Source organism: Gracilinanus agilis, chromosome 3 (assembly GCF_016433145.1).
Source record: "Gracilinanus agilis isolate LMUSP501 chromosome 3, AgileGrace, whole genome shotgun sequence".
Lineage (NCBI taxonomy): Eukaryota > Metazoa > Chordata > Mammalia > Didelphimorphia > Didelphidae > Gracilinanus > Gracilinanus agilis.
The window spans coordinates 258485378-258511328 of record NC_058132.1 but is presented as its reverse complement, the minus strand read 5'-3'; the positions used below and the strand labels follow the sequence as shown (position 1 = coordinate 258511328).

The window sequence follows — 25951 nt, the reverse complement described above, 5'->3', positions numbered from 1 at the left end:
TTTGTGTAACACTAGTGGCTAGCACACAATAGTTTCTTAGGGATTCATTTCTCACCAGCTGCTCTACAAGGTTTCAACTCCACCAATATAATGCCTTGGTACCCAGGATGGGTACCTGCTATTGCTACCACCAACTTCCTTTTCAGTTTTCTTGTGTTTCTTGTGTTTGTTTTTTTTTTTCATTAGATTATAAGCTCTTTGAGGGCAGGGGCTGTCTTTCTTTGTCTTATTTATTTCTATAAGGTATAGGGTAGTGTCTGGCACATAGTAGATGCCTAATAAATGTTATTGACTATTAAATAAATGGATATAGTATAGAGAGGTTACTAAATACTTTATCTCAGGGCAAGTACATAACAGAGTAGATGGGAGACAAGCCTAGAGTTGGGAGGATCTGGGTTCAAATCCAGCCTCATACTTCCTAACTGTGTGAACCTGGACAAGTCATTTAACCCTATATGCCCCAGTTTCCTCATCCTCCAAATGAGTTGGAGAAGGAAATTACAAACTACTCCAGGATCTTTGCCAAGAAAACCCAAATGGGGTCAAGAAGAGTCTGACACAACTGAAAAAAAAAAACCAAGAACAAGAACACAACTGAAAAACAAACCGAGAATTATTATGAAAATAATTCTTACCTCACAGACCCCTGAAAGGGCACTCTGGGATTTGAGAATCAATGACTTGACAAGTGGGAGCCAGAGGTAGAATTTGAAACTAAGCCATGCTAACTTCAAAGCCCACTCTCTATCCATTGTACCATAATGCCTCAGTATGGATGCCATAAGGAAAAACAGCTTATGTATCTAAGGACTTTCTATGTACTTACGGTTTACTGTTGTAGAATTGCTTTTTAAATGTCTTCCTACTTAGCAGCTTAGTAAGGGATAACGATACAAATATTGACCATAAAGATATAAGGAGGAAAAAAATATATTGTTTTCTTGTCCTTTTAAAAAAGTAAGGTGATAATGTGTAGAAAACACTTGGGGCATTTAAATTAATTTTCTCATTCCAAAAGAATTCTTCAATGTATATTGTTTGCAGTGGACTGTGCTTAGTGGTTTGTCTTGTCAGAGAGAGCACAGCTAGTAAAGACTTAGCTAATTTGAGAATGGGGAGAAAATGATGGAGGTGTCCAGGAAGTAGCATTATAATGGAAGATGTTGATTAAAAATGTTGTGGTTTTCTTCTCTATGAAGTGAATTGGAATATCTCTGGCACTGTTTCTAGCTCTAAAAACTTTGTGGTTCTGGGACCTTTTATTCTTTAAAAAGATTTTACCCAAATTTTCTAATAACAGCAAACAGAGAAGGTAGTTATCTCAATAGCTTGAACATAAACTCTTAGAAAACAGAAATCCATCTAATCTAACAATCTAGAGCCCCAGATTTTCTTTTAAAATGTAAATCTCCTTCCACATGGAGGTGGTAATACAACATTGAGTCATTAGATAATTTTCCTATCCTTTTTTTTTTTAAGATAGACTTTTAACCAGGGTAAATAAGGGCAAAGATATTTAGAATAAAAAGCAATTGAGCTTCAATGTTTTGTTCCCCATTGACAAAATTTAAGAGCATGATCTTCCACCCCATGTTATTGTTTTACTACAATTGCTAAGTAGTCAGGGACAAGCTTCTTTTAAGTGATATTTTGACCTGGATCATCATGATGTATTAGGCTTGACAGATCTATATTGTTGAACTACATGAAAAACTGTGTGGGAAAGTCATTGAGCAGGTGGAGAATCTTGTGATTCCTTCCACAGGAGTACTTCATGGTGGCATTGAGAATATGTAAAAAAGCAGGAAAATAGGTTAGTAGAGCTGAAGAAAAGCACTATTTCCTTCTGTCACTGTGTGAGAATTTTAATCAAATGGCCTGCCTTGTGCAGCTTTATCTTGCTTTGAGATATTCCATGTCCCCCCAATATTTCTCTGGTGGTGGTAATGAATTGCATTGCCCTCTTGGTTGTAAGAGGACGAGGATTCTGCTGAGAAGCCATATGGTTCACATTTATTTTAATGTGTCTTTGACATCAGGAGAATTGCTGAGACAGCGGAGGAAAATGCTTACACTTTGGACTGCAGCCAGAATGGCGATTATTTATGTTTAGCCACTACTCCTTTTTTCAATAAAAAAAAGAATGTTTGAGAAACATTATAGGCTTAAGATGTCATTCATATTGGGATTTTAATAAAACCAGAATGCGTGTTTTATATTCTGGAAATAGATGTTGCCTTAACTGCAGTGAAATTTTGCTTCTTATGCAGGAGGTTTAGTGTTGTATTTTCATAAGCCTTTGAACATGTAGGAGAAATTAAGGAAACAAGCTAGGTAGTAGGTGGTACTTCTCATTTTTTAACAGAAAACTAAGGAACATTCCCGTTAGCAGCTCTGAAAAAAATAATACTCTGCATATATAATGCCTTCCATCTGTGTATCTTAAGGCTCTTTATAAAAGTTAATTGTTTCTGGTAATATTTTGATGAGGTCGATGAACATTCTGAAAATATCATTGGGGACATGGAGAAACAGTTCATCGACGACTGGAATGGGGTGCCTCTTAGAGAATGGTAAAAATGAAAATTGTATTAGGCACTTAGGTGTCACAATAAAAAGCTCTTCCTTACTCCAGGCCCAGTGTTCTGAGTTCAAATGTAATCTTAGACATTTACTAGCTGTGTGACTCTGGGCAGGTCACTTAACTTGTTTGTCTCACTTTCTTCATCAGGAAAATGGATAATAATAGCACCTACCTTCCAGGGTTCCTGTAAAGATCAAATGAGAGAATTTTTGTAAAAGGCTTTGCAAAACACACCTGGCATATAGTAAGCATAAAGCACTATAATGCTATATAAAGCACATTTATACAGCATTGTATAATGTTAACTATTACTTTTAATTTAAAAAAATTAGAAATTGATATTGGTTTTCAGATAACTGGAAAAGACAATGTCCTTGTGTTAAATTATTTTCTGTAATTTCTTTGAAGCATAGCATGCCAACATGAAGGAGTTTCCATTTGGAAATCATTTCCAACAATTAAAAATATGACATAATAAGGCTAAACTATAATGCTGAGACTATCTGGCAAACCTCAGGCTTATTCAAAGAATGTTGGCCAATTTCAAATCATGGAGAAATAAGGGGAAATTTTGTAAGCTAAAAGGAATCTTGAAAGTCGTCCAGTCCAACGCCCTAATTTTACAGGTGACAAAACTGAGGTCAGACTCAGTGCCTGAATTTAGAGTTCTGGATTTTAATGTACTAATTGTTTAGTGCCCACTCCCCTGTATATGATTTTTCAAAATGACAAATCTACGGCCTATCATATGTATGCTTTAGACCTAGAACCCTTGATGTATATATTTCTATAACTTAGTGGAAAGAAAAACAAAACAAAGAAAAGCACAGAAATGGGCATGCAAATTAGTAACACATATTACTACTGTGTTTTGATTTCTTTTTTTGACTAATGTTATATGCCTATCCTTGCTTTGATTAGATTGTTGTTAGGGACATACTATGTACACCTTAAAAAACCATGTGAAAGTGAGTTATTTTTTACTCAGTTCTACCCATTATGGTTAGTATTTTTTGGGATTCCTGATGCTATAAAGGATTCTTGTGCAATTGTATTACTATTTTAGTGAGACATCAAATTTGACAGCAGTACTTAGTCAGCCTGTTGTAGAGAGTTTTCATTGTCTGTCCTTACCTTGTGTTTGGAGATTTTTGCTTGGAGATACAGCATTTGCTTTCATAGAAAAAAGAAGACAAGAAATAGTTCTTATAAGGAGAAAGACCCATTTAATGGATGTTATTTAACATAAAGAATCATCATTAGCGAATAGGCATGAGAATGAAAAGAGAGCTTTCTTGGGGAAATCATCACCTTTCATGAATTAATATTTTTATTAATTTTTTAATCGTACACTATTTTTCAAGTCTAAGAGGTCTGGAATTTATAATTATTCATGAAATGCAGTTTTCCTCATCTTTACCCCATCCTGAGCAACAGACCACTGCTTTCTCCCTCCAAAGAATTAAAATCTTAAATATATAACTGATCTCTAGGACAATGTTATAAAATTAAATTCAGGTTTGCTTGTGCACTGAGCTCTCAAGGCTTGTCTTGTGAGTCAGATTCTCTGCAGAAAGCTGGAATCTCATAAATGAGAATCTCTTGCTGGCTTGTGAAAATGGAGCAGACAGCCTGAATGAAAGGCAACGTGATGTGCATGTTCATACGCCAAAACAAAGCTCATGTCCCAGGAGTCATCTTTTTAATTATTTCCGATTCTTGCCTTGTTTTTTCAATTGAATGTGTTGTCTAATTGCTCATCTTTTATGGAAACCTCTATGCCTAAATGTACTCTTGCACAAAATACTTTTTATCTTTCTACTTTTATCAAAGTATATACATGTATTAAAATAATAATCTAAACAAAGGGAACGCATTTTGAATTATATCACGCAGGAGCTATTATGTACAAAAGACATAGCCGCCTCAAGGGTAATTCACTATTAACACTCTCTACTTATTATGAAGATGGACCCTGTTAATGGCTAAATAGGCTATCAGATCTTCTCTGGGAAAGTACAGGGCTAGTCAGTCTTTTCAACAGGACAGTGTGATGGCTGTCATTTATGTGTGTATGTGTACATACGTATTTTACATGATATCAGATCCAGTACCTTATTTTTCTTTGTGGCTATGAGAGAACAAGTGGAAACATCTATTTAGGCACACAGGGGAAAAAAAGTCTTGTTGCCATTTTTTTCTTCATCTTTTAGTAACCTCCTCTACAGTAATGTTTGTCTAATTTTGCTACTTATTTTTTTTAAATGACATCTACACTTGACAGCAAATAAACATTTTAACAAGGAACAAACGAGTACCCAAGTTTCTGACAGACAGCATCAATGTCTTCGGTGAGAGCCTATTTGTTCCCACTTCTGTTTTAAAACATTTGTTTCTCAAGTGTTGAGGGCAGCTGTTCAGCTATATAGGCCACTGGTTGGCTAACATTTGTTAGGGCTCCTCATGTACCATATATTGAACATTCTCAGGCTCACTGTTGATAGTTCATATGGAAAAGTCAAAAGGTATTTTGAAGAAACCATATAGAAAGGAAGTAGTTGTTTCAAATAGCCTCAGGTTTTATGCATACAATTCCTGTATTGCTTTTTCTGACATTTATGATGACCAAAGATACTTGGAAATTAGATTTTTCACAGTTGTGAGCAACACATTTGAAGTGATGAACATAAGGCACTATCTAGATAAAGCTAATAGCTGGAAAAGCATGGTGCATATGAGTTCTTCCCTCCCCCCTGCCCTGAAAAGAATATGGACATATGTGAAGGATGAACAGTAGGACTCCTTTTTTGGAGTCATTTAAAGGTCCTGTTACTTATAACAAATTATTAGTTGGTTCTCAGGGATAAATGTGTTTCTTTAATTTTTATGTACCAATCAATGTGCCAAGGACTAAGGAAACAAATTTAAAAAGTGGGACAGCCCTTGCATTCAAGGAACTTATATTTGAATAGGGGAGATAGTACATAAGGAAGTGTAGTATTTGCTAAGGAAGGGAGTTTTAAACTGGGAAATCACTGCGATAGTGAGTTAACCCACAGAGCAATCACTTGACACATAGCTTTTCCAGAGGCAATGGCAGTATTATGGTGCCCAAAGAAAGAGGTGGGAGTAGCATTAGACTTAGGTATATATATATGATGACTGATAAGATGGCCTGTATGGATGAACCAATGGATGGGCTGTGAAACATGGTCTGAAATGGGAAGTTTTGGGAGGGAAAGATATAAAAGGCTGGGTAAGTTTGTACTCATCTAGTCACCAATCCATCCTGAAAGCTCAGTCCCAAAGAAGACACATATCACTTTCCCTAGAGAAAAATTCATAGAGGAAATGAAGTGAAGAATGATGTGCTTCAGTCTTCATTCAGATTCCCTCAGTTTCTTCTATGATGATGGATAGCCTTTTTTGTCACAAGTCCCTTGGACTTGTCCTGGATCCTGGAATTGCTGATAGTAGTTAATTCATTCACAGTAGCTATGCTTGTCTTAATACAGCCAAAATTAGTTTTAATTTCTTTGGAAATGATATAACACTGTTAGCTTATATTGACCATCTTGAGGATGAACTATTGTCTAGTCCTACTTGCCCCCAACCTGTGTTTGTTAAACTGATTTTTAAACACATGTGATATGTATGTGTGTGTGTGTATGTATATATATATATATATATATATATATATATATATATATCCCAATTGAATTCTGTCTTTGTAAATTTCTCACAATGTCCTAAATGGTCAATATTTTTATGAATCCCACTTTTGTCTTCAATTATGTTAGCTAAGATTCAACTCTGTGTCTCCTGCAAATTTGTTAAACATACTATGTTAGTCTTTTTCCAAGTAACTGGAGGGGGGAAAACCCATTAAATAGCATAGTAAGCAAATCCTTAGGAGGGGGTATTCCATTGGAGATGTGGCTTTAGATCCAAAGGACCTAGCTTCTAATCCTGCATCTAATACTTCAATATGACCTTGCAAAAGTCAGTTTACCTTCTAGGCCTTAGTTTCTTCAGCTACAAAATGTGGGAGATTAGATCTCGGAAATGTATTCCAGCTATAGATCTATGAGCCCATGATCCTCTTATCTCCTTCTAAATTGATATTAAACTATTAAAGCCTATTCTTTGGGTCCATCCATTCACAGGTCTAAATACATTTTAAATTTACTGAGGTCTGGGGCAGCTGGGTAGCTCAGTGAATTGAGAACCAGGCCTAGAGATAGGAGGTCCTAGGTTCAAATCTAGCCTCAGACACTTCCCAGCTGTGTGACCCTGGGAAAGTCACTTAACCCCCATTGCCTAGCCCTTACCACTCTTTTGCCTTGTAGCCAAGACGGAAGGTAAGGGCTCAAAAAATAAATAAATAAAATAAAATAAAAATAAATAAATTTACTGAGGACTAACCCCTAGCTCTCCATATTTCTATAAGAATTTGTTGTTGTTCAGTTGTCATATCTGACTCTTTCTGACGCCATGGACCATAGCACATCAGGCCCTTCTAACTTTCACTATCTCCTTAAGTCTTCCCACTCTTGTGTTTGTTGCTTCCATGAGACTATCTATTCATCTCATCCTCTTGTCATCCCCTATTCCTTTTGCCTTCCATCTTTCCCAGCATCAAGGTCTTTTCCAGTGAGTCCTCTCTTCTCATTATGTGGCCAAAGTATTTAAGGTTCAGCTTCAGTATTTTATTTTGCAGTGAGTAGAGTCTGAAATAATTTCCTTAAGTATTGACTGATTTCATCTCTTTGTTGTCCAAGGGACTCTCAAAAGTCATCTTTAGTGCCACAATTCAAAAGCGTTGTATATCATTCAGCTTTCCCTTTAATCTGACTCTCACAGTCATATGTTGCTATTGGAAAAACCATAGCTGTGACTACATGGACTTTGGTTGGTAAGGTGATGTCTCTGCTTCTTAGTATGGTCTCCAGATTTTCCAAAACCTTTCCTTCTAAGGAGCGAGCATCTTTTAATTTCATGGCTGTAGCCACTGCCTACAGGAAAGAGAAGGGAATGGAATAAGCATTTAAATAGCGCCTCCTACTTGCCAGGCACTGTGTTCTGCCCTTTTTACAAATATTTAATCTTGCCAACAACCCTGAAGAGTAGGAGGATATTGTTATTATCCTAATTTTATAGTTGAGGAAACTAAAGCAAACACAAGTTAAGTGTCTTAAATGTCTAAGGACAAATCTGAACTTGGGTCTCCCCAATTCCAGACCTAGTATTCTCTCCATTGTGCTAGCAGCTGCAGTTAATAATCAAACCCAGGAGAGCTTATGAGATAACCCTGTGCGTGATATAAAGTATCCTGGACAGAAATTTGAGGCACACTTGCAGTTGGGATGCATGATATAGATTGTGAACCAGATAAGGAAACTGAGAAGAGTGTTCGAACAATAGGTCAAGAAACAAGTGAGCAAGGAACAGCTAAGTATCTCAATGGATAAAAAACCAGGTCTAGAGATGGGAGGTCCTAGGTTCAACTCTGACCTCAGACACCTTGTACTAGCTGTGTGATTCTGGCCAAGTCAATTTACCCCAATTTCCTAGCACTTACTGATCATCTGCCTTGGAACTGATAGTGTCAATTCTAAAACAGGAGCCTAATGGTTTTAAAAAAGAAATACATGAGCACCAGTGTCATGAAAAACTTGAAAGAAGAAAATGTTCAAGTATAGAAACTGATCATCAGTGTCATGAATCAGAGAGGTCCAGAAGGGTAAGAATATGGAAAAGGCCATCACATTTGGCAATAAGCAATTATTGGTAATTTGGGGGGAAGCTGTATCAGTTGAATGATAAGGTGGAAAGCCAGAATGAAAAGAGTTTATAAATGAGGGAAGAGAAAAGAGAGGCAACTAGCTTCATATTTCTGGGGCTCAGTTACTTCATCTGTAAAATGATGAGGTTGTAATAAATGTTATCTGAGAGCCTTTCTAACTAGAAATCTTATGAAGCCCTCCTCGATGCCTCCCTTCTCAAAGAAGGGCAAAAGACAATCAGTGCTCTCTAGATGATCATAGTCTAGTGATTCTACAAAAAGTCCTGCTATTAATTTTTAAGTGTATATTAAAACTTTATATTGAATCTTGATATTCTTGGGGCATATACCTAGCAATCTTTTCTTTGCCTAAAATGCTTTGCAAAACTTAAAACACTAGACAAATGCTTAACATTATTTAGGAACACACTTTCCTTTGCCACTGGAGTTCCGAGTTTTAGATAATTGCTAATAACTTTCTCTTCTCATTTGTCTAGAGCAGTGGTTCCCAAACTTTTTTGGCCTACTGCTCCCTTTCCAGAAAAAATATTACTTAGCCCCCTGGAAATTAATTTTTTTTTAAATTTTAATAGCAATTAATAGGAAAGATAAATGTACCTGTGGCCATCACCGCACCCCTGGATCACTGCAGCACCCACCAGGGGGCAGTAGCGCCCACTTTGGGAATCACTGGTCTAGAGTATATTTTCCCCCTAAGATGTCAATCTTGCCACTGTCAATCGGCTTCATAACATTTAATTTAGCATCCTTCTTGGGCCTAGCCTTGAAATCCTCTCTAGAAAAGAACTTTTTTGACGTGAGATCCATTGATAGATTTGGGGGATTTATGAACTGAGAAATAATACATCTTTATTTTCATCAACTTTTGTTTCCTTTACAGTCCTTGTAAAGCATTTTAATTTATTCCTTTAAAAACATTCTGGAAAAGGGTCCATTAGGCTTTTTACCAGACTATCAAAAGGCTCACTAAAAAAATGTTAAGAATTTCTTGTTTAGATGTTTTCCAAGATCCCTTCTAACTATAATATTCTGTGACTATATGATTCACATATAATGTGTGTGTATGTATTTTAGTAAGACTCTTGTGGCATTATGTCTTTTTTGAGTCTAGAGGCGCCCTCCCTATGCCCTTCTCTCCCTCCCTACCTGTGAATTCCTATCACACATGTTTGTTGTGAGGAAAATACTTTGAAAATCTGAGGATGTTATACAATTGTGAACTGTAGTTGCTGCTATTAATAGTATTCCACTTTTAAGCCTCTCATAGAATTATAATTCAGAGTGATTCCCAGGTCTTAGATACTCCCCAAGTTCAGGAACTTAAATCATCCCAGACAAATATGATTCCATACCCTTTAACTTTCTCAATAAATGCATTCCAGATTCTACTCAGTGATTCTTTTCCTAGTGTTACTTGTGTTATGTTAATTAAATTAAATTAAATTAAATTCATCCCTGCCCTGATAGAATTTATGTCTAGTACTGATATAACAATAAACAAACAACTATTATGTAAAATAATGCCACATAAGAACATTAGAAAGTGTTCTACAAGGCATAGGGGAGGGAGTTGTTTCCCATTAATACTTAAATGTGATCAGATTAAAATAATTTCTGCCACACGTGTAGAAGGTAACCTTTAAAACACTTTGTTTACATCTGCTCAATCAAGTGTTATTTATTTGTTATTTATATGACCTTCAATTTAAAATTGTGCCTCCCACATTTCTTTTGTAAATCTACTGTTTGAAACTTAGAATGTATTTCCCAAAGAAATATTAAATGATTATAAAGGGAGGGTAGGTTTCCGACCTTGCCCACAAAGAGCCATTTAATTTAGAGGCAGGTGCTTGTTCTTACCATATTTAACCACAAGTGATAACATTTCTATGGGAAAGTGCTTTACCATTCTCAACAGCTTCACTGCTGAGGTCAACTTCATTGGGATTGGGAAGGGGGAGATCCTTGAGGAAAAGGATAACTATTACCTTGTGACAGTACTTTTAAAACTCCATCTGTATAAGAGAAGGCATCTATCTAGATGAGCCACTCTCCACAGTTTCTGACTTGGGACACCAAAAGCAGTTGCTCACCCAAGGAGGAGAGGCTACAATTCAGAATGCTCTAAATATAGCTAGATAGTTTATACACTGTATCAAAGAAAATCCAATTATTCTTGACTTTCAAATTCATTCTCACTGAGTTAGTTAGTTCTGTGGCTTTAGGACTATGAGGAGGAGAAATATGTATCATTACTCAAGTGGGTTTGCATCTAATCCAAAGAACTGTAATTATAAGTAGCAAATTCTCTACCTCGGGCAAAATTGCTGAGAATATGAGGTATCTCTCACCTTTAATCTGTAGACCTGGCCTCTCTGGGGCCCCAAAGGCTCTGGGGACTTTCTCTCCAGAATCTGCCAACTATCTGAAATCTCAAATAGCATTCTCTCCCACAGGATGCCAATTCAAAAATCTAGAGGTAAATTATAGTGCAGCTGTCTGATTACATAACAAGGAGGTGATAGAATTTTCCAGAGTAATGAAGAGTCATTCAGGTATTTTCTATAATACAGGTATAGCCTTCAGGCCCTTAACAAATGTGTAAGAAGGCAATGTGTAAAATAATGAAAATTATCTAAATAACCTTGATGCCTCCTGGCTCTAAATCTCGGATATGATTCTATGACAATAAAATTTGAAATGGCTGGATTTATCTCAATTATTTCTTTAAATGATGAGTACCTAAAAGCTTTTAAAAAATTATCTTTAAATGCTAGCTGTGAAAGTGAAAGAGTAAGTATATTATCCTAAGGTAAATAAATTATCATTTACTCAATTCCTTGTTCCCCTCATGTTGACATATGTTATTTCTCTTCACACACATACTACAATGGCTTTCTTCCTGTTCCTCACACTCCTCTCCATGACTTTGCACACATTATTGCCCATATTGAAAAGCACTCTCTCCTAACTTCTTGGAATCTGCAGTCAGTTGCTAAGTCTTACTGATTCTGTCCCTGCCACTTTTTTTTTTTTTTGTATCATGTTACCTTCTTTCCATTTGCATCCCCCTTTGCCCGTCCCAGTTCTGGAGCTCATTCTCTAATTGGTCCTCCTAGTTCTCTTCATCAACCCATTATTCGAATAGCTTCCTACCAAAATATCCTTCCAAAAACACAAGCCCAATTATGTCATTGGTCCCTTTATCAAGAAGTTTCAGTGACATCCTATTGTTTTTAGGGTAATTTATAAACTGGGAAATTAAAGCTTTCCACAATCTTGCTTCTATTTTTCCCCAAAATTATTTTATATCATTTTTCTTCACTTACTTTATCTTCCAACCAACCTGATTCACCTCTGTCCCCTCAGTATTGAATTCCTGTCTCTCTCAACCTTGTTCTGAAGGCTCATATCTGCATTTAAATGTATTTCTTCCTCATCTTCCCCACATCTCAGGTATATGCCCTATCTAAGCCTTTTTTGATTCCTTCTTGTCTAAGTGGTCCTTCTCATCCCAAATTACCTTATATTTGGTTTTCTGTGTATATGTTCAATCTTCCCAAAACAATGTAAACTCTTCAAAGAAATGGTCATTTTGGGAAGAATATTGATAAACTCAAGAGTGTCCAGAAGAGAACATTTAGGATGAAGATGACCCTTGGGTTCATGACAAATTAGAATTGACTGAGGAAAGTGGGGATATTTAGCTTGGAGAAGAAAAGACTAAATCATCACTTGCTAACTATTTTCAAGTGTCTGAAGGGCTGTTATGTGGGAGAAGGTCTGAACTTGTTCTCTTTGGCGCATGGTCAGAAGCTGGAGGGAAGACTGAACTTTATAAAGATGTCAATTCAGGTTCATGATACAAGGGGAAAAAATTCAAAAATCAGAGCTATCCCCAAATAGAATTGACTGCTTTGAAAAGTTATAGGTTTCCCCTTTGTTGGAGGTCAAATATTTTGGAGAATTTTTTCTCCCATTTACAAAGTATCCCAAAAGTCTATATACTGTTTTAAAAAATTAAAGCCTACCTAGCACTTGTACTGGCTGACCATTGAGGTCACTTCTAACTTTGAAATTCTGTGGTGTTTTTCCCACCACATTTCTTTATTTTCCAAATAATTAGTACAGTCAGTTGCACACAGTGGATTCTTATTAAATATTTGTCAAGTTTGAATCTTTTTAAATAAGACTCTTCAGTTTAACTGCAGAGGTATGTACTGAGTCATCCTTGAAAATGTCTTGGGTTTCCACAGTGTTGTAGTGTAAATCCTTAAAGAAGCTTTAAAATCTTTAGAATTGTCAACAACTGGAAGTTTTAGCAAAATGACAGAGAATAATGAAAGAGGGCTCAGATGAGAGTCACATTGTATGATCTTGCTGCCAAGTAATTTTATTCTTTTTGTTTATACATCTCTCAGTTAAGATTGAACATACTTGCTACTTAAGATGTTTTAAGGATAAAAAGAGGAAAAGGATTTAAATATTTTTAGTAACTGGAAAAATTTACCTTAGCTCCTCCTTTCACATTTAGCATCTTATTTGAAGTCATCATCAAGTATTGTCTTCTAAGAACAGTCTCTTTTTTTAAAATTAAGTGCTTTTTGTAGAAATTTATAATGAAATATCAGTACAAATGGCCACACTTGCTTAATGAGTATTAATATTTAAATTGATTGATTCACTGCAGGAAGAATAATTATTTTTTAGTCTTCTTTATTCTTCATCAAGATCCTTTGTTAGGGGGGCAGCTACATGGCGCAGTGGATAGAGAACCAGGTCTAGAGATGGGAGATCCTGTATTTAACTCTGGTCTCAAATACTTGTTAACTGTGTTACATTGGGCAAGTCACTTAACCCCCATTGCCTACCCCTTAACATTCTTCTGACTTGCAACCAATACAAAGTATTGACTCCAAGAAGCAAGTTAAGGGTTTTGGGGGCGGAGGGAGATTCTTTATAATATTTTCAGAGAGTAATCTGTCTGTGAGTCATAAAAGTAATAAAAGTAATCCTACCGTTCAACACAGTAATTACATTGTTGAGAATATACCATAAAAGCATTACTTTGAGCGCATTAACCAAAGTGTTATCTATCCAATGATTGTCTTAGTGAGTTTATATGCAATTCCAAAAAAACAAAAAACCCCAAACCTATAAGCAACCAAAACACCCTGCAATAACAGAATGGCTAAATAAATTGTAGTACATTAAGGTAATGGAATATTATAATGCAATTACTGTAAGGCCAGCAAGCATGAGGAAAACAAATCTGGAAAGATTTTTAAGGAATAATGCAAAAAGGGAAAAGCTGAACAAGAAGAACAGAGTACACACTAACTACAATCATATGAAGGAAAATGGAAGAGAATGAATGTCTATATAACCTCACATCGCTCAGGCATTTGTTTTTCATTTTCTTCCTATATGTGGATAGGTGTGTATCTAGAGAATAAAATCACATTTTTGTATAATCTCATTTTAACCGAAATGCTATTTTTTATTTTATTTTTTTGCCAAATGAAGATTTTAAAAAATAAATTATAGTATATTGTTTACTGGTGTAACGTAATTAGTTTTAGGAAATAACAATCCTTGTGTCACTGCCTATGCAGCTGTTTCCATGGAATTCTTTACTGTGATACCGGATTTTATTTATCTTCTCAATTCGGTCTGTTCCTCAACTTGCCCCAATGATTGAGTGTTCTAGGAAAATATCCACCAAACTGAGAACCAAGAAGCTTTTATTTTAGTTATTTAAATTACCTTCCTTCTCTGAATTTCACTAAAATGAAGAGGGTAAAACTAAATCATGTAAAATAAAATTTCTCTCCCAGAATCTCTTCTAAGATTCTATCATCCCTTATATGTATACCTGTATCTCTTTCACTACCATTCTTGCTCCTGATGCCTCTTTGCCTTCTTCCACTTTCATCAATTGCCCTTGATTCCTACAACTCCACATAGATTAAAATCCCATTTGGGAATAGAGCTATTTTAACAGAAATTGTTTTATTATAATAAAAGTGGCCAGTAAACAATTCATAGGACTGGGAGCAGATAGGTGCCTCAGTGGATTGAGAGCTAGGATTAGAGATAGGAGGTCCTGGGTTCAAATTTGCCTCAGACAATTCTTAATTGTATGACTAGGCAAGTCACTTAGCATCCACTGTCTAACCCTTAATTATCTTCTGCATTGGGACTGACACACAGTATTAATTCTAAGATGGAAGGTAAGGGTTTAAAAAACAGAATTCAGAGGACCACAGATTTAGAGCTGAATGAAATTTTGACCATTGAAAGAGAACTCTCTGGCACAGAGAAATAGCTACAATGTGAAACCAAGTCTTCTGACTCCAGAATCAGTTATTTTTCCTTCCTACATGTTCTTCTCCCCTTAGAATAATTCTTATGAATATTTTATATATTTTGCCTGGTTTTTGTTTTTGTGTATTCTAATTCGCTAGAAAAAATGCTGGTGTATTTTATCTTCCACCATTAGTTACATTGCCTTAAAGAAAAGTCTTACAGTTAGTTATTGTTTTCCCAAGATTTCTTTTTCTTTAGAAGTAACCTTAGCCCCAATCCTTTTTGTAAACACGATTTTCTTCTCTATGGGTATAAGTATGTAAGAGATAGACAGACACACACTTTAGTCTCCCTCATTTTTTACAAGCAGCAAATTGACCCTCTGACAGCTCCAATTTCTCATTGTCACTTCATTTTTTAAAAGCTCCAGTTTCTGTCCTATTCCCATGTCCCTCGAAGTAAATAAATGAACCCAAGAATTTCTCCCTTTCTTCCTTCCCAACTGCCAGTAATACCAGCTTTTTTCCATAATTTCACATACTGGCTATTTGAAAGAGAAATATGAAAGAAAGAATGAGAAAAAGAAAAAATATGACAATGAATGCAATAAAGGGACAACATAGGAAAGTGGGGTGGCCTGCCAGCTTGTCTTGGTTTTTTTTCGGGGGGGGTGTTGTTATTGTTGTTTGGTTTATAATGTGGTCTGTCAGCCTACAAAAAAAGTTAGATGTCCTTGATCAAAATAATAAATATATTGCTACCTCTGTTTGAGAGTTGGCTCATGATATCATTTATACTGATATTCTCTCAGTTAATGAAGATTATAACCCATGTTTTCCTTTGGTCTGTTACAGAAAAATATCTTTAAAATATCTATAAAAACCAAATCTTTTTTGATTAAAAATAACCTGAGAATGTATGTGGATCATTCTAATAAAGGTTTTTTTTTTCTGGGGATGGAACATGATTCCAGAAAAACAACAATAAGAGTTTGTTTTGCTGGACTATGCATATTTATTAGAAGGAATTTGTTTTGCTTTTTGTTTTGTCAGTGGTGTGGAGGGGAGAGTAAATAGATTACTATTAACTTAAAAATAAAGAAGTGATGGGGTGCTACAGATATGGAGTGTTATATGCACTTTCAAATGAGTGATAGTAGTCTTACTTTTACTTAATATTTTTATTTTATTAATAATTCATATATTAAATATAATATTTATATAAATTATATGATATGTAAATATATAACAATTAATAATGTATGGATTTAATAACAAATGAAAATAAAGTTTTGCTTTAATAATAATAGGAGGCATTTTTAAAGTTCTTTAAGGTTTAGTGTAAATATTACCTAGGTGGGTCGCTATGTGGCTCAATGGATTAAGAGCTGGGTCTAGAGATGGAAGGTCCTAGATTCTGGTATTAGACAATTCCTACTGTGTGACCCTGGGCAAATTACATAACCCCTATTTCCCAGTCCTTCTTACTCTTCTGCTTTGGAACCAATACCCTATATTGATTCTAAACTGGAAGGTAAAGATTAAAAATATATATTTCCATTGTAATTAATGTTGAAGTAATTTACTCTTGGGAATCTCTTCCATTTTCATTCTCTTTGTGGTGGTCCTCATTCCAATTTCCTTTATCCATACTCCTGGTCTTATCAGACTTGAGTCTAAGCTTTCTAAAGATTTCTAAAGATTCATATTTTTACTTGCCTACTTCATTGTGGTAAATATATTAGTTAAAATTAATATAAGAAATGATGATAATCAAACAACATCTTTGTTGTTATCCCTTTCCAACCTCCCCTCTGTATATTTTTGGAGCAATAGCTTATTTTAATAATAATATTGGTGTTATAAGTATTCATAGTATCTTTTCATCTTTATTTTTTCTTAAAATTAATGTTGATTTTGCCCTCTGCTCCAAGTTGTCAGTGGTCTGACGGAACACAAACTGACTCTCAAGTCACTAGCCAAGCCCTAATAAGAGATAGTTAACTTTATACTCTGGTGATATTAGTTCCTTGCAATATTCAATAACATGCAAATCTTTGTGGAGGTTCTTAGTAGTTGTCTGGCCTTTGGTTTCTTTTATTTCTTAATCCTGAGCAATTTTTCCATTGTATTTTTCTCCCTTGTTTATCTTTTCACTTATTTCGCCAGATATCAAGATATATGTTGTCTTTCTTTGGGGGATCTTTTCACATTCTTCAGTGAATTTCTATATATCATCTTTTAGAACAGATAATGGTGCATCAACTGTTGTTATCTGCCAAGATATGTGTAAAATTTTGGACTAACTGAATGGGTTGCCCATTTATTTTCATGTTGTGGCCTGAGCAGCAGGTCCTCTTCATCCTCTTGGTTTTTCCCATGTGAATTGTTAGAGCTCTTGTTTTTCTGTTGATCTCATTCATGAGACCCTATCATACAAAAACTCAAGCATCTGGAGGGCCTTTTGCTTGCGCTCATCATTTGTGCTCTAAAGTGAGATGTCCAAGATTGCCTTTGGTATCCCAATGAAACAATGCTACTCTATCTTTTGTTCATCTTTCCTTCCTTGTGTCTTTTGGTTTCATTTGGAGGAAGAATGTTGTTGAGTTGGACAATTTTTTGGTCATTAGAGAAAGAGCTCATAACTAGAGTAGCAAGCTTTAGGGCTTACATATATTCTAAAAGTTAGATGATTTTTAACACCCATTTCCTCCTCACCTAGTTTTCTACAAGAATCTCTGGAAAAACATAAAAGGGGCATACGAGATTGAGATCTATTTCATATTTTAATCATTTAATGGATTGTCATAGTTGAAGAATTCATCACCTAGTGACCAATCTATCACTGGTTATGTCTCCCTGTATTTATCTGTTGCCCTGGGAAGCAAATGTAGTCTTCTAATTGATGATCTAGTAAAGTAAAATAAATTAAACAAGAAACAATGGTTATGGGGTTTGTTTGTTTTTTTAATTTTTTCAGTCTTTTCTCACAAAATTTATCTTTTATGTTACATTAAATGTTATGTCCTGAAATTGATTTTATTCTGATTTTATATCTTATTCTACAGACATAGATTTTTTAAACCCTTACTTTATGTCTTAGAATCAATTTTATATATGTGTGTGTGTATACATACTTTATATATGTATATATGATTTTAGGGGGAAAGAGTAATAAGAGCTAGGCAATGGGGGTTAAATGATTTGCCCAGGGTTACACTGCTAGGAAATGTCTGCAACCAGATTTGAACCCAGAACCTCCCATCTCTAGGAATGGCTCTCAATTCACTAAGCCATTCAGTTGTCTCCCATAAATAAATTTATGCTTCCTTTGTCCTCTAGAAGTACATAGGATCAACTGGGTATTTTTGTTTGTTACTTCCAGAGACTGATTTTTTCCCCAGGTTGTCTTGGGTTGAGATCTCATCAAATGAAATCATATATGTAAAGTGATTGACAAGCCATAAAGCACTATATAAATGAGATATTATTTTCTCTTCAAAATTTCTCCCTATTGGAACTTCTTTCCCTATTCCTAAAGACCCAAGTTTCAGGGCACATGGGAAATGATGTAAACATAAATAAAAAGAACTTCTTTTGGTACACCTTTCACTTATATGAACTTTAGTTTGATGTTATAAATTTTTTGAACAGTATAAATGAGAGCTATGAAAGAATTCTGTCATCTTTAGCTTCCCTTCTATTTTTTTTTTACTCTATAGTTTAGGTTAAACTGTTAGGTATTAAGTATTGTGGACTTTCAGTGTCAGTGTAGCATTTCAGTCTTTGTAGAGATATTTTAAAATAATTTCAAACATTATTTAAATACAATTCATTTATAGTCGTGATCATGGATGACAAATTTTTCCATTATCCTAAAGCACTCATGCAGTGACTGTAATTCTGAATTCTACTATTCTCTCTTCTGGTCTCAATATCAAGTCTAATATTAAGACTTTTTAATATTTTAAAATCATATTTAATTAAGAGTAAAAAGTGTATTTGTCACAGTTCTCCCATTGCTCCTGGAAAGAGCATGTCAGTACCCATCATCCTACTCCCTACCTCACCTGGAATCCAATCATCATCTTTGCTGCTTCTTAAATTAAAATATTCTTCCATGGAAGCCTCTGCCCTATATATGTTGTCTCTCCCTATTAGTAGGTATACTCTTTGAGGACAAGAACTTTCATGTTTTCATATTTGTAGCCTCAACTCTTAGCACAGAGCTTGGTACATAGCGAGCAGCCTAAAAAGGCTTTTTTTTTTTTTTTTTTTAGTCACAACATTCATTCAGTTTGACAGTCAGTCAATGCATTTATTAAGCAATTACTATGTGCAGGCACTATGCTATGCTTAAGGATTCAAGAAATAGAAAACTCAGCCCCTATCCTCCTGTAGCTCACATTCTAAAGGGCAAATGATTATGTACAAACAAGATATACACTGGGTAAATTCATTCATTCATTCTTCCTAAAAATAGGCCAGAACTTTCTTTAAAGGAAAATTAGATTCTGGTATTTTTGAGTTTGATGGTTTTTATTTTATTTTATTTTATTTTATGGTTAAAGTTGAACAACTCTGAGTATAAAATATGAATGCTTCTAGGGACTTCTAAATTCATTTTTCATCTGTGGAATATTTTGGTAAATATGTTGGATATAGTTTTCCTACCTACATATACTATAATTTTTGTAAGAAATAAAAATTATTTGTTATTATTGGGATATACATCAAAATATCAGTAAAGAAATAGTTAATTTTAACATGAATAAAGCTAAAGATAATCTTAAAACTAAGGAATACAGTTAACCAAAATAAACTTTTTTTCCTAAAAAGGTTATAAGAAAAAGATGGTAATATGTTACCATAACTTATTCTGGAAAAAAAATACTGGGATACTCCAGAAATTTCCCTGTCCTCTTCCCAAACCTCAATTCTGATAAAAATCCTGTAAATGGTATTCTGGTAATTAACTCTGGGATAGGACCAAAGATACCAGATAAAGGAAAAATCAGGTGAAAGTTGCATTGATCATATTTCTTCTATGATTGTCAACTGCTATTAGTTTAACAGTGTGCCATTAACTGCCATGCTGTCTTCATGACATAATATCAGTGGAGCTCGAATATTGAGGGTGGGGCTAGTCAAATTTCTAAGAATTATGAATAAAAGACAGAGAAGGCGTGGGTAGGTTATGTATGACCTGTACCTTTGGAGGGAAGACTTTATCAGTGATAATACAGATGTGTCGAATTTTTCTTGTAGGAAAAAATATCATATTTGACTAGCATGTACTATACCAACAGTTTGGAAATGTCTTTGAAAACAGTGGTTTAATAATACTTTTGTCAATCAAGGAGAACTTATTAAGAACCATGAACCCGGCACTGTGCTAAGTGCTGAGCATTCAAAAAAAGACAGAAACATAGTCTCTTCTCTCAAAGAATTCATTTTCTAATGGAGAAAAAGCATGCAAGCAACTGTGTATTATAATATACACATATATACCCACGCTTTCATATATGTGAGTGGTACTTTAGCATACACAATGCCAAAAAATGTGAATCATGCCCTTAAACTGAGCTATTGCCAGTTTGTTAGAGGTGATAACTGAAAACAGAGATAAGCAAAGTAATAATAAAAAAAAGCAAACATTTGAAAATATATCAAAGCATTCTGAATTTAGTTAAAATAACAAAGAAAGGCATAAACATACAGATATGCATATTATGTTTATGTGTATATATCATAGTCCACAGTGTTTGCGTGTGCAAAGAGAGCAAGAGAGAGAGAAGAAGGGAAGGAGGGAGGGAGGGAGATGCTAATCCATCCAATAGGAGGGCACCAACAGTGGCAGAATTGGGAGTTGAAGGATGAGAAGAAAGGCTTCCTGCAGAAGGCAGGATTATGAATTGAGAATTGATGGAAGTCACTTAAGGGAGATGTACCTAAACAATAGTATTAAATAAAATATTGTAGTTTAAGGTCATCAGTTCTCCCCAAATAATGTGCAAACTATTGAATTCTTTCTGATTTCTCCAAGGAAGGGAGTATTTTGAAATGAGAGAATTGGTTGTATCAACAAACCTCATTAAACCAAAATTCAAGAGCCTGGAGAGAGGGGGAAATTTAATGCTTACTAATAATGATATAAGGTCCATTTGTCTCCACTTGGCAAATCTTTAGAACAGTATAAAAAATTATCTCTATTGTTATCTAAATAGACTGGTGGTAGCTAGAGAAGAATTGCAGGGAAAAGATAAGGAGATGTTTTGCTCTTTGAGACCCCCATCTCAGATATGTTATTGCTAGTGCCCTCGTAGATGTGAAGGAAAAAATTTGTATCCTAAAATGTAAAAATTTTAATATTGATATAATAATAGCATCTCATTTATATACCACCACTTTAAGGTTTGCAAAGCACTTCACATACATTATCTCACCTCTGAATATATGCTCTTTTCTTCTCCTCAGAGATTATTTGCCACTCTTTAAGTTTTCACCCAGTTGTTTTCTTCTCTTTCAGCATCCTCAATCCTGAAACGAGAGAAGCGGCTGAGGACAAAGAATGTTCATTTTAGCTGCGTTACCGTTTACTATTTCACGAGGAGACAAGGTTTCACCAGCGTTCCCAGTCAAGGAGGAAGCACGTTGGGCATGTCCAGCCGCCATAACAGTGTGCGTCAATACACTCTTGGTGAATTTGCGATGGAACAGGAAAGGCTCCATAGAGAGATGTTAAGAGAGCACCTCAGGGAGGAAAAACTTAACTCTTTAAAGCTGAAGGTAAAAAGCATTGTGGTCTCATTTTTTTCTATCCCCTAAAAAAAGTAGTAGTCATATTGAAGACAACATGGATGCTTTGTCAGACTTCCAGTGAGTAGGAGGTGGAAGCTGTGCTTTGAGATAAAGTAGAAGAGAAGCTCCTCCAGTCACAGCCTCCCTAGTAACATTCTATAAGCAGTTGGAACCATACTTGAATTTCTCGTTGATTTTTTTTTAACTAGCCAATGCCTAGGAAATACTCTACTGTGGTTGTCGTCTGGTAAGGAAAATACTGTCTTAGATGTTCCAGGAGTGATCTTGGTCTCAAAAAAGATGGTTTCCTTTATGTCTTTTTTTGCTACATTACAGTAAATTTGGAAAGCTTTGATATGGTTTCAAATGGCTGTTTTTCTTTTTACCTGCCTTATCTCTCTGTTTCAGATATCACTAAGGCTGTTCACACCAAACAAACTGGCAACAGCTCAGTTTAAAGGCGTGATTCATATTTTTGGCATCATCATCATCATCAACAACAACAACAATAATAATTTTGCAAGGTTCAGTGGTAGTTAACCAAGGAATTTCTGTTATTGCCCACTAGACTTTCTTTTTCATGATTATTTTTCCACCAGCAAAAGTTTCTGCCTCAGAGAATAATGCTTAACATTCCCATAATTTTATTTCTGGATGACTTTTCTGTTTCCCTATTCTCTTATCTCAGTTTATACCAACTCCATTCTATTCCCTACCCTTAAAAAAAAGGAGATTTTCTTTTTTCCCCAGGCATCAGCTTAAAGAGCAATATACAGGTAGAGATATATTCTTTTTATTTACTAATAGTAAATTAATGACTCCTGTCATCTGTGTAAAGAGCAGGACAATGCTCTCCAGGGAGTCCTTGTTTGATGGCAGGATATTGTGTTGTCTGGTTCTTAACAGCTGCTATGAAAGTGATTTTTGTCTGATGCTAAATGGATTCATTGCGGCACATTTTGAGATATGTTGTGTGAGTCATTAATGTTAGTAGAAGTGACACAGCTTGAGTACCCTACACAAGGCTGTACATCGACTCTGTTGTTATTCAGCTATATCGAATTCTAGAAGTAGGGAAGAGAAGAAAGACAAGGGAAAGGAAGGTGGAGAGACAAGAGACTGAGACACAGACACAGACAGAGCTGAAATTTAAAAAGTAGTAAAAGTGCCACATTATAATTGGTTCTTTTTTACTGTATTTAGGTGGGAAATCTGAGGAAACACTTTATTGTCTACTTTTGAAAAAATTATTCTGGGTGAAGGACTGGTTTGTTGCTGATAAGAGAAGTTTGCTGATTTTCCTTGGGATAAAGAGGAAAGGAAAGGCTATTTAAAAGTACCACCTATACATGAATGTGGTATAGAACGATAATAGAGTTCTAATGATCTAAGTGTGATCTAATTTAAAATATAATCTGATCAGAACCCACAAGGGAAAATGCATAATGTGAAAATTACCCCCCTCAAAAATAATTTCTGAATATGAGATGTGTTGTAGTATGATAAAATATTTTAGGGGAGGAGAGTACTGCACATTGTCTTTAAAGATCAAGGGGGGATTAACTTCAGCAACCTAATTACTTCTATTGCAACATAATGTTAATAGTTTTTTATGGTTTGTTTATTTTTTGTTTATTTAAGGCCAATCTATTTGTACCAAGAGATATTATCTGATTAATACATCTAGTGGCATGTTTTCCAGACTTCTAATACATTTTCTTCTATAGGTAAAGGGAAAAGTGAGTGTTTTAATAAATGAATTAGAGTCTGATGAATATGTTCACAGATTCTTTATTAATAATACAGATTTTAAATTATGCATTGACATTAGGAATTAATGAGGATTATTATTCAAGTAATAAGGAATATATCCTTAGGTATTAACAAAGTTTGTGTTACAAAATTGTTAAAAATAATGTTAAAAACACATAGGTGTTTAACAACATTTAACAGCATGCGATATCAAGGTTATTTACTGGATATAATTGATATATTGTGGAATCTCTTTTAGCCGATATCTAAATCTGCACAATAACAGTTTGGTAGCAACCATATTCTTTAATTAAGTTGAAATGTTAAATTGAGCTGAAAGAAAGCCTCCTAGGAAATCTATAAAGTAACAAGATATACAAAAAACACTTTTTCCCTAAATAATGTGCCTTAATTTTTGTGTGCCAATGTTATAGCCTATTTGTGGAGAAATTATACCTCTTAGAGTAAAATTTTCATGCAGGTGGCATTGTGTCCCCAATAATACATTTCCTTAAAAACAGAATCACAGAACTAGAGCTACAGAGCACCTGAGCCAATTAGGCTTAACACTTCCCCCCACACCTATTTTATACAGATACAGAAATTGAGGTCAGGAGAAGTTAAGTGACTTGCCCAAGGTCACATACACAGAGTAAAAGTTAGAGGCAGAATAGGAACCCATGTCCTCTTATTTAAGGGCCACTATGTCTTCCTTATACACCATGGCCTGATAGTTGAACTGAAATCAAATAGAATAATGTAAAGGCATAACTTTTTATAAATTGGCAGAGAAACCATGGCCAGTCTAAATATTGTTATTCCTGGTGGCACAACAATTTGCAAATGGGATCAAAGTGCCCAAATAGAATCTATTTGCATTCTTTTATCCAGTTGATATTAAGTTGAAAGTAAAGCTTTCATTGTTTTAAAAAAAAGTGTCAGTGGGGGAGAGACTGGATACTTTTTTCAAGCATTTATATAATAGCACAGCATCTTAATAATGAATACTTGCAAACTTTCATCTCATTTTGGAGGTTGGATTTGGCAGTGTGTTATTCAGGTAAGGTTAGTTGTAGTTATTTTTATGTGAAAATGGAGTAGGCATTCACCTAGAGTGGAATTCAAAGGGTGCAGGGAAAGAACCCAGTCCCTTAAAGAATCTCCCCTGCTGATGTTTGAAATCTCATCATTAAAGAATCATTCTTTCATGAGTATCCTTTTGGAAAGTAAGTATTCTTGGGTATTATGAATAAATTATTCCCAACACTTTCCTCCTTCATTGGAGATACTTGGTCCTTTAGAGATTGGGGGCGAGGTGACCCCAGATAATCAGGAATGCTGATGACAAACATGGCCCCCTTTACAATCTTGCCCAGGACTGGACTTCTTTAAGTGAGAGAGAGAGAGAGAGATCTGGCACCTAGTGAGAGCAAAGAGGGTCGATTATAACTGATAGGTATTTATTAATTCTATAACCATATAACCTGTAGAATAACTCCCACAAACTAAAAATTTGAGGTCTCTAATATACAAATGGACATGCTTATGCCTGAGAGAAAAAATGCGTGGCTGAAATGAGAAAATATATTGGTATCTATTCTGAATGTTTATTTAGTTATTTTTGTTGTTTTTCAGTTTTGTCCAACTTTTCGTGACCTCATTCAGGGTTTTCTTGGCAGAGATACTGGAGTAGTTTACCATTTCCTCCTTCAGATTATTTTATAGAGAAGGAAACTGAGGCAAACAAGTGGTTTGCCCAGGGTCACACATCTAGTTAAGAGTCTGAGGCTGGATTTGATCTCAGAAAAATGCTTTCTTGACTTCAGACCTGGTACACTATCTACTATGCCACCTAGCCACCTAATTTAGAGGTATAGTAAGCTCATAATTGTCAGTTATATGTATTGAAGCACAATATTATATCCATTTTCTTCAATTAATCTATTTTGAGAATGGAGGTAGGTTTGAATTTTTTTAAGCATTGAAGGAATTTCTAATAAGTAGTTAATAAAAGAAGATAATTAAATATCTATTTTTGCTGTGTGTTTCTAGGAAAATAACATTCTAATTTTTAAATTACAATGCTTTTTTCCTTCTAAATGAAATTAATAGATTTCTTCATCTGGATCACATTATTAGACAAAGGTATTAGCCTTTCCAATTTTTCTATTTACCTGTAGGAACATCACGTATGCCTATAAAATTAATTAAGTGATTATTTAAACATTCAAGAAACCTTAGAATTGTAAGCATTTGTGTCCAAATCAAAGTTTTCTTTAGGACTCTTCTCTTGTCTCAGAGGTTTCATTTAGCTTTCAGAGCTCTTGACTACTGTGTAAATGTGAATGACTTTTAATCCCAGATTATTCTTCATCTCAATTCAGACTTCTGATGCTCTTAGATGTCTCCCATGCTTAGCTTTTATCCCATTCTTTGTCAGTCACTGGGATAGCACTCAATGTCCTCATTCTTATTATTGGTGTTGTTATTATTATTCTCTATTCCATATTAAAGAGATAATCATATCTTAACTTTTTGTTCTATGTTAGTGTTTCTATAAAAGTTGCAAATATATATTAGAATGAAAGGTCATGCTGTGTTCCTTCATCCCCCTAACCTCTCTTTTGGTCTTTCTTTCCCCACCCACCAACCTCTAGCCTTCACGTCACTTTAGCCTTAGGACCTTCCCCAGTCTGA

At 35.0% G+C, this 25951-nt stretch overlaps 1 protein-coding gene across 2 annotated transcripts in view; it reads left to right on the top strand.

Annotated features, from left to right (window-relative positions):
• Nucleotides 1–25951, top strand: part of CSRNP3 (cysteine and serine rich nuclear protein 3) — a 132242-nt gene that overhangs the window by 87137 nt on the left and 19154 nt on the right. For both annotated transcript variants that reach the window (XM_044669821.1, XM_044669822.1), the window contains one exon: nt 21231–21490. In XM_044669821.1, the coding sequence (XP_044525756.1) occupies nt 21231–21490 (260 nt within the window). The remainder of the gene's footprint in view (nt 1–21230; nt 21491–25951) is intronic.